Source organism: Microtus ochrogaster, linkage group LG8 (genome assembly GCF_000317375.1).
Source record: "Microtus ochrogaster isolate Prairie Vole_2 linkage group LG8, MicOch1.0, whole genome shotgun sequence".
In the NCBI taxonomy this organism is placed as follows: Eukaryota; Metazoa; Chordata; class Mammalia; order Rodentia; family Cricetidae; genus Microtus; species Microtus ochrogaster.
Window position 1 is genome coordinate 10,318,800 of NC_022033.1, and position 10,278 is coordinate 10,329,077.

At 42.7% G+C, this 10,278-nt stretch overlaps 1 protein-coding gene across 1 annotated transcript in view; it reads left to right on the forward strand.

Annotated features, from left to right (window-relative positions):
* Nucleotides 1-7,567, forward strand: part of Dpm1 (dolichyl-phosphate mannosyltransferase subunit 1, catalytic) — an 18,883-nt gene extending 11,316 nt beyond the window's left edge. Inside the window, exons 6-9 of the mRNA XM_005362847.2 lie at nt 1,104-1,199; nt 4,122-4,190; nt 6,177-6,291; nt 7,030-7,567. Coding sequence (XP_005362904.1) covers nt 1,104-1,199; nt 4,122-4,190; nt 6,177-6,291; nt 7,030-7,134 — 385 coding nt within the window. The 3' untranslated portion in view covers nt 7,135-7,567. The remainder of the gene's footprint in view (nt 1-1,103; nt 1,200-4,121; nt 4,191-6,176; nt 6,292-7,029) is intronic.
* The last annotated feature ends 2,711 nt before the right edge of the window (nt 7,568-10,278 follow it).

Here is a 10,278-nt window from a genome sequence, read left to right on the forward strand (position 1 = left end):
AAAAAAAAAAAAAAAGAGTGGCTTGCTAAGCATAGTGGCACAAGCCTTTAGTCCCAGCACTAGGGAGGCAGAAGCAAACAGAACTGATCATTGTTGTTCAATGCCAGCCTAGTCAACGTAATATTCTAGGACTACCAGGGTTGCATGGACCCTGTCTCAACACAGGGGAGAGGGAGTGTAGGGGGTGAAATACTAGGCACAGCGGCAACGTCTGTAATCTTAGCATTGCTGAAGCAGTGTCCTCAAAAGTGCTATGAATTCAAGGCCAGCCTAGACTATATAATGAGTCCTTGTTTTTTATTATTATTAGTGTTGTTTGTCCCGGTCTAAGAATTAGAAGGGTTTCTATTGATTTATGCTGATACATACTTGGATTCTAAGTTAATGATTACAACAAAACTCTTAGTGGGAAAATGGATGTCTTGTTGTTTTGTATAAGGAACAACAACCTGGAGGTTCCTGGCCTTTCCTGCAGAAGAGGCCTGGACAGTGGAGAAGGGCTGGGAGCCAGCATGTGGTGCAGTCAACAGATAAAATCCCTGGGCTCATGCTCCAGTATAAGAAAAATAAAGAGACTGGAGAGATGGCTTACTGGTCACAAGCACTGGCTGCTTTTCCTGAAGACCGAGTTCAATTCCCAACACCCATGTGGCAGCTTACTACCAGTCTGTAACTCCAGTTCCAGGAGACCCAGCTCCTTCTTCTGGCCAAACATGGTATGCTGACATGTAGACAGGCTGAACGTCAATACACATAAAACTTTTTAAAATTTTTAATAAAACTCACCAGTCAATGTTAGCACACACATTTAATTCGGGAGGCAGAGGCAGGTGGATCTCTCTGAGTTCAAGGCCAGCTTGATCTATAGAGCAAGTTCCAGGACAGGCAGGGCTACACATAGAGACCCTGTCTCAAAAAACTTTTAAAAAAATTTTTAATAAAATTCAAGATAGTTTAGATTTGAAAGACTCATTTTGGACAGTTGAGACGTCTGCTTGACTTCGTGCTTTGCCTCTGCTTCCCTTAAAACGTGATTGTGAGGTTTGTGAAGATGCCTGGTGAAAGCCTAAGAACTTTATCTGAGTTATCTTTTTTCCCCACAGGAAACAAAAGGAGGGTAATTTTGATATTGTCTCTGGAACTCGCTACAAAGGAAATGGGGGTGTTTATGGCTGGGATTTGAAAAGAAAGCTAATCAGGTACATGTGTGTATGTGTGCATGTTACGTGATTTCTCTACAGGGAAACTATGAAAATAGATGGAATACTAGGATTGGATTACCACAGTCAGGGCCTTTGGTGGGTTTGTAGGATCAGGCTATAACTGCTGATAAAACTTCCCAGATAAGGTCTTACCTACAGTTTTTTCTTTGCTAAGAGTTTTTCTTTGACTGGGGAGAAATCAGCACTGTTACTAGAACCCTTGATAGCCCTGGTCTGCAGTTTTGTATAATACAGTTTGGGAATAACTGTGTTTAGTAAACCCAGCACTTGATGATAGCAGCTTTTAAGTCAGACAGATCTTTTAAAATTATGTTTCTCAGAGCTGGAGAGATGGCTCAGTGGTTAAGAGCACTGCCTGCTCTTCCAAAGGTCCTGAGTTCAATTCCCAGCAACCACATGGTGGCTCACAACCATCTGTAATGGATCTGGTGCCCTCTTCTGGCCTGTAGGCACACACACAGAATATTGTATACATAATAAATAAATATTTTTAAAAAAATATGTTTCTCAATATTGTGTTACCTTGTATATTTGCCTTTTTAAAGGTTTGCTCATCATATAGCCAGCATTCTAGTTTTCTGATACTGTCTGACAGCCCATCTCCAAGTTGATTAGGATTCCATGGGCTGGCTGGCAGCCCCTCCACTACCTTCCCCTGGCCTTGCACCTGCAGCTCACTTCCTTCAACACAGGGTTGGCTAAGATAGCAGGTCACACACCAGGCGGTTGGTGCTGTTGGTTGGCTGGGACATCTCAGTTCTGATGGCTGCTTCTGTGTGTGTGTGTGTTTGTTTTAGACAGGTCAGGGACATGTGCAACACTGGTGTTTAAGTGTCAGGCACCTTCCACCTTATATTTTGAGATAGGGTTTCTGCCTGTCTTTCAGTGAGGATTCTGAGGATCCCACTGGTGTCTTAAGCATTTGAGACCGGCACTTTTCTGCCTGAGCCATTTCCCCATGCCCTTCATCTACTGCTAGGGCTCCAAGCAGTAGATCAGTGTTTCTATAAACAAATAGGGGAATAATAGTCTGGCTCTTGGTGTGAAAACCCATAAGAAACTTAGATATCCAGTGTACCCCACTCTGTCAGGGTGATAAGGAGAGATTTGTACCTACCAGTAATATCTTCTGTCACTGCCTCATCTAATTGAAGATTAGTTCACCTCACTTGTGGAATCTTGGGGTAGTCATTTAAAACATTTAAGAGACTTAATCTTCTGTGAAATACAGAGATTGGATAAGTAGTAGTTTTCAATACTGCTAAACTAAAATCTTAGAAGGAGAGGAACACACACTGCTACTTTGGCCTTCTCAAACCCATTCTACAGACTACATGACTGGGAGTCTCCAGAGGTTGGAGGCAGGCTCAGCTGAGGCTGAAAATGAGTTATATTAATCTCTTTGGCCATTCATTCATTCACCTTTTAATTCAAATTAGGGAAGTCTAATCATGAGTACACCTTTTAGTCATGGCACTTAGTTGCATCTGATGATAGTAGTTACTGTCTGTACTGTATAGGCTCTTGGTCTCCTTACTGTGGTCCATAATGAATTCAAACACAAACTGAGTGACTTAACACATTTTAATCAAAACATTCTAATTCAAGGTCATACAAGGATTCCACTCGTTCATTAAAAATCCACCATCACTGGGCAGTGTGTCAGGTGCCTGTTGTCCGTCCCCCCCCCCCCCCCGCCCCTATTCAGAGGCTGAAGCAGCAGGATGACTTAAACACAGGCTTTTGGGACCAACTTGGGCAGCATAACAGGATTCTGTCTTAAATAAATAGAAAATAAAACAAAATAGAAACATTGTTTGGGGGCTGGAGATGATCACCTAATATATAGGAAGCCCTGGAAGTCCCTAGCATATCAACTACATGTAACAATCCATTTCTATAATCCAGACACTGAAGTATGGGCAGGACTGGCTTGGGTAAAAGACCTTGTCTTACACAAAACAAAAAGCCCAAACCAAAAATAATCTTACACAGTAATACAGACAGACACTTCTATCTTCAGTAGTATTCTATTGCTGTGAAGAGACACCATTAGCATAACAAATTATAAAGGAGGGCATTTAACTAAGGCTTGCTGACAGCTAATGATCATCATAGCAGGAAGCATGGCAACAGGCAGGCCTGCAGGCAGGCAAGTTGGAGCAGAAAGAACAAGACAGACAGACATGAGCTTTTGAAATCTCAAAGCCCACCCCTAGTGACACCCTTCTCCAGCAAGGCCACACCTCCTAATCCTTCTTGTACAGTTCTATCAACTAGGAACCTAGTATTCAAATGTATTAATCTGTGGGGTCATTCTCTTTTAAATACCACAACTTTATTTTCATTTAAAGTACCACAACAGTGAAACATAAGCTCTCTAAAGCTTCTGGTTTTTTGGGGGGTGGGGGGGGTCACTGGGTCTTGGAATAGTATCACAGATTTTAGATGCAACTGAAAACTGGAAAAATGTTCATTGGTAGCCATCATCTCAGCTGCTGTCTCTAACATGGGTGGGTGGGTGTGTGTGTGTGTGTGTGTGTTTGTGTTTGTGTAAGAAAGAGAGACTCGGTGTCTCTTGTAACCCAGGCAGTCATTACCACCACTGTCCATGCAGTGCTGGGGATGGAGCCCAGGCCTTTGTGTATTTATGCTGGTAAGCAATCTCCCCCCTGAAGGCAGGGCAGTCATTTTCAGGTTTCTTCTCTTATCTTACTTTCTTACTTACAAAGGTAAAAATCCTACTCTTTCCTGAAAAGTGTCAGATCTCATTGCACTGTTTTAAGAGAATTAACTTTTGTGTGAAACTGATATCATAGTTATTAATGACTAGCATTTGTGACATTGTTTCTCTTGTTGCTAAATATATTAATAAGGAAAATCTGATTCATTTGGCAGCCGTGGGGCCAATTTTATAACTCAGGTTTTGCTGAGACCAGGAGCGTCAGACTTAACAGGAAGCTTCAGGTACAGTATTTCTTCTATATCTAGAACTTTTCCCTTGATTCCTTGCATTAAGAGGCCAGGCAGTGGTCACACATACTTTTAATCCCAGCAGACCTCTGTGAGTTTGAGAACAGCCAGGGCTACACAGAGAAACCCTGCCTCGAAAACCAAGAAAGAAAGAGAGAGAGAGAGGCAGAGAGAGAGGCTGTTAGGAGAACTGCTTTCCCAGCTGAGCATGTTAATCCCAGTATGCAGGAGAATCTCAGAGATTGAGGCCAGCCTGGTTTACATAGTAAATTGCAGGACAGCCAGGGCTACATAGACCCTGTCTCAACATCCCACACCCCCAAAAAAGAGCTTTTCTTCCACAGTGACTGGTCAGCAGACTGGAACTCCAGAGAACCTTGTTAAAGGCAGTGTGTTGGACTCCTGCTTTCCAAGTCAAATATAGGGCTTTGTCATGCTTGTTTACCTCAGTGCTGGGCTTGGCTGCCCATTGGAAGCATGGCTATTACTGGTGCGCTCTGGAGAACAGCATGTGCATATCCTAACCACAGCATCCTTTGCAGAAAAGCCTGCAGCCCTTACCATTCCTGCTTTTCTATAAATGAGTCTGTGTAGTCTATTTTATCCATGCTTAAAATCTAAAAGATACAGGAGCCTAGGGTAAAACTGGAGGAAGAGTTGGTATCTAAGTCACTTTCTTCCATTGATCTTCAGAGAATATAGCTATGCCAAATTGTCACTTCAGTGTGTGTATGTGCACATGAGAGAGACTTAAAATCTAAAAAAAAGTTGTAGCCCTCCTGCCTACAGTTTTAAATAAATAAAACCCCTTCTAAAGACTCATGCCTCCTGCTGCTTGGATTTCCTGAACAGAAGAATTGGATTCTATTCCCCGTGTGTCTTCCCCATCTTACTTTATAAACTGAGTGAGCCACTTGTTTGAATATCAAGGTGTGCTTGACCTAAGGGATTTGCATACAGCAAGTATTGTGACCTCAATTGTTCTCAGATGTCTGCAGACTGGCCTCCGTCCTGTGCTGCCTAGTCTAACCTAGCTCACCTTTAGTATTAGCTGCTTTTCCTGGGGCTACCTCATTGTCCTCAGGACCTTAACCCATGTAGTCAAGCCTGATAACTTGCTGGGCTGTTCATCACCTTGGTACATGTCATAACTTCATCTCTCAGTTCTGCAATTCCAGCATGTCCACTTCAAAAGTAATTTCAAAAGTACCGGTGCTTGTGTATCGGGTGACTAATTTACCATATTTCATAATTTCTGATAGTATAAATCTCAAAAGGATATTAAGAACTATAGTGGTATATTTGTGTTTTAATAGGTAAGGCTTACCTGAAGATCAGAGGACAAAGCAGCCACACTGGTCAACCATACAGGCCAGGCAGTAGTGGCACACACCTTTAATCTCAGGACTTGGGGAGACAGAGGCAGACAGATCTCGGTTAGTTCAAGGCCACCCTGCGCTACACAAGATTGAATCTGTCTAAAAGAGAAACAGAGCTCACCCAAAAGTGATTCCAGCACTTGGGATCCCACGCCTCTAATTCCAGCACAAGGGAGGTAGAGGCAGGAATGATGTGGCTAGGCGGAGAGAGGAATATGAATGGGAAAAGATAGGAAGTCAGTGGAGTATGGAGTTTGAGGATTTGTGGAGACAAACTCTCACCCCTTTGGTCTGAAGATTTGGTAAAGTTAAAAGGTCTCTCTAGTGGCTTGGCTGCTTTGTTTTTCTGTTCTTCAGGTTGGACCCCAATATCTGTCTCTGGGGTTTTATTATTTTTGCTACAAATAACTCATTTTCAAAAGTATTCCAGGCTCTTAGCAGGTACTTCTTGCCCAAGACACATGATCTTAAACTCTAAGAACTTATCTATGCAGCAGGGACTACTGAGTTTTAGATTATAGACACCAGTGAGTTGTGAAAGTTCAGGATCTGGATGATAGGAACATGTCCATATGTTCATAAATATTCTGTTTTCTTACAGATTATACCGAAAAGAAGTTCTACAGAAATTAATAGAAAAATGTGTCTCCAAAGGATATGTCTTTCAGATGGAGATGATCGTTCGAGCAAGACAGTTGAATTACACCATCGGTGAGGTGAGCGACTGTTCTATGTCCTACTCCCCAGAAACAGGTTTACAAAAGCACAGCTTTCCTAGTGCTGAGTTGTCCGTGTCTTAGACTTCTGGTTATTTGGAGTGTCCATATACTACAACATGAACATTCAGATGAGTGTGTCTGACCTACTGTGATTTATACCAAGGTGTGGTTTCTTGTACCTCGTCCTTCAGAATAGTTAACTTGGCATTATGAGCTCCTTGCTGCTTTTCTTTTTAGTAAATGTCCAGAGTTACAGAGCACCAGCTGGAGGCAAGGTTTCAGGCTGGGTGCTGAGTTATTGGAGACAACCCCATATCTAATTCCAAACCCTTACTCATAGCAAGAAAAACAGCCCCTCCCAGAATGTCTCTTCCTGATGAACATTAGGAAATGTGTAATTTAACTCTATCATGATCGTTAAATTGAAGTGAGAAAAAAAGTGAAGTCATTTTTTAAGTGTGGTTTTTCTGGAAATACAACCTGACATTTGAATGGACAAACATCATATTGGGGAATCAGTGCTCCTCAGACAACTATAGATTTGGGTTAGATGGCTTAGTTTTAGAATGAATATGCTAAAGGTCAGTTACTTGAAGAACTATAACTGTCAGTGTCCATGTCAGACTGGTGCTGTGGGTTGAGGCTTTGCTCTTGTAATGCTGTAACCCTAATCATCACTTGACGTCATCACTTGAAGACTGACTTTATTTAATCTCTGTGTATTTTTTTAACCAGGTTCCAATATCATTTGTGGATCGAGTTTATGGTGAATCCAAGTTGGGAGGAAATGAAATAGTCTCTTTCCTGAAAGGATTATTGACTCTCTTTGCTACTACATAAAAGAAACTATTCACTTATATGTTCTGTGTTCATTTCAATTAAAAGAAAGAGAAGCCCAAATCACTGATTTTTTATCAATGTTCTTTTAACACATGAGCCAAAGGTAAGGTGCATTTCCTACGGATCATTTCTCTGGAGAAATTCCATTTTATATTTTAAATTAAAATTTAAAGCTATTGGTTTAATGAGCAGTGTTCTCAATTTTCATGTACATTGTGCTGTATTAAGACCTATAAATAAATGTATATAGGTTTTGTGTAAAAAAAAATGTTGCTGCTTCCATCAGATATGTTTGTGCGAAGTTTCTATGAAAAAGAATATGAAATACTCTGTAAAACTAGGTTGATGTTCTTTCTACCTAGATACTAGAAGGGGAAGGTTATTACATTTATAGGCAGTTTATGTATGAACTGGAAAAAATAAAATAAAATCTCTGACCTTAAAGTACATCTCAGATTTTTGAACCAGATAAAGTAGTGCTCTCTGCATGCAGACTTAGCCTGGTGAGAATGCTTGTCCACTGAAAGCAAACTGCAAAGTGTACATTGTGAGGTGGAAAAGAACTTGGCAGCAGTTGGCTCAGAGCTACTGTTCTATTTTTTCCTTTTGAGCACTAACTTCTGTTGCAAAGAATATTTTATCTTGTTTTATCTCAAAATGCTTGTTTTTACATTATTTCAATACCTCAACAAACTTGCCACCATAACACAAATGTATACTATTTTTCTTCATCCAGAAAAATGTTCTACTTGTTAAAATGAAGGATAAGTTGCTTTATGCAACTGGGGCAAGTACTCCATTATCAACCTTTTCTAACTCTTAAAAGTCAGTGAATTTCTATCTGTAGCATAGTTTCAGGTCATGTAACATGATTTAGGCTTTGAATAAATACATGAGATAGATTGCCTGTCTCTTGCAAGAAATCTGCTTCTAGGTTACTTGATAATCACATTTAGTGAACAGAGTCCAGGTACCATAGACCCCAAGCTGACTTCCAACTTCCTCTGTAGTTGACTGGTTTTGAATTACTGGTCCTCTTGCCCTCTTGAGTGGTGGGATTATGGGTGTGTATCATGATTTAGACACAATCTGGATATCTGTTTTCCCACCTTACTTTGGCTGCTAAAGAAATTGAAAGTCTTAATGTTCATTTCCCTCTTTCTGGGTGATGGTAACAGGAATGAATATTGATTAAAATCTTATTTTAAGTATTAAAGTATCCCAAGTAGTCCCATAGCTGGACTCATAGCACAAATTCCAATAAAGGCCACTACTGTGTTCCCCTTTGCCAAAACCTGTTGAGTATCCATGGGGAAGTGACTTCTTCATCACTAATAACTAGAAGTGCTAAGGAATCTATCTGTTCTCTTGAACCTTTCATTAAGTACTCAATGTCAAGTACATGGAGCCGAAGTTAAGTAGCCACATCGGTTACTGTAGAGACAGCAGTGCTACCACACATCTCATTGCAGCAGAGAACTTTGGTCTTTTTCGGTGTCTCAGTTCTTAGCTTCACAATCACTCATTCACTGCTGGAGTCTGACTGGGCATGTTTGAGCAGTGAACAAACACCATTTAGAGGAGGAGGATGCCTAATTTTTAAACTGCATTTTTGTACTAATTCTGGTGACGTCTTTTTTTTTTAACCCCTCCATCTGAATCCAGCACCTTTTGTGCTTCAAAGGCAGTGATGAAATCTAGATACTCTTCATACTGGTGTTGTCACCGTAGGAAATCTGAGGGTCTAAGGAAAGCTAGAGCACAATGTACTTTGCCTATTTCATATTCCCTTTGCCTGTCTTCTACATTGTGTAGGTTCCAGAGCTCTAGGCCTTTGATGAAAGGCCTTGCCCCACCCCTTTTGAACAACTTCTATCCCTTGTTTTCCTTTGAGGCATTGACTATGCTTTTAAATATATATTGTAATACCTGCAGAAAATAATAGTTTCGGATGAAGATTTGTTCTACTTCCTAACCAAACTCTTAGACACTGAGCTGTATCTAGTTTGTCAGGCTCTTCCATATTTGTAATTTAAAGAAGTGTGGAGCCCACCTATAGGGAAAAAAGTGGGTGTGGCCAGTCCTTCACAACTTCACTTGCTACTTTTCAGAGTGTTTACACTAGGGTAATTACTGTTCATTTAAAGTGGACTCAAGGATGTTGACGTTAACATGGTGTGTTGGTTGGGGCAGATCCAAAGAGACAAAGTCAACAGTCCATGTATGCCAAATTGTAGGAGAACTATGACTACAGAGGGTGAGCGCCAGAACTTTCCATCCTTAGGCATTGCCAATCCAATGGCCTCAACTCTTTTAAGTCAAGAAATGGCCATCTGATGACTCGGAAGAATATCTTGAGCCCCTGTCCACCTATTATCCCACAACAGTCCACTGGAAGAGTTGACGGCCCCAGAGCTATGTCATCTCAAGAGAATGTGTGAAGCACGAGGGCATCACACCTCGTTTAAGACTGGAGGCAACGGGCTCAACCCTTCGCCTTGCCTCTCAGCCTGTGAGAGCACGCTCTGTGAGCACGTGGAGCTTCGGGGCTGCACGCGCACCCTCCCTCCAGATGTAGTCCTGTCCCAGATGGGCCCGCGCAGGGATCCCCAGCACAGCCACCTGACTGATTGTGCTGCGGCCCACTGCTTCTGCCTCCGCCGGCGGCGCTGCGGCCAGAGGAAGGCACCCAAGAGCGCACTGCGGCCATTATCCACGGCGCCTCCTAGTGGGTCAATGGCAAAGTCTCCAAGTTCTCGCGAGAGCTCCCCCTCAGTGGGGATTATATAATCTCCCCAGGCGAGGCTGGGGTACTGAAGGCACCCGCCTACAAGAGAAGTAGGGGTCCGCGCAGCAGAGGGCCGGAGTGCAGTCCCTGGGGGGTCCCCGTGCAGGGGGGCGGTGCCCCCCCCGCTAAGCTGGACAATGAGTCCTCTTATGCTAATGAGGGTCTTACGTCACTTCCGCTCTTTCTCGGCCGCCATTTTGGCTAGGGCAGGTTCGGGGACTCGCTCCGAAGCGCTTGTATTGTCTGCTGAGGGGAGACGCGGGACCAGCCCCCTCCCCCGCCCGCCGCAGCCGCCACCACCACCGGCCCGGTCTACCCGCCGCCGCCGCCGGGACCCATGAGCTGAGCGCCCGCCC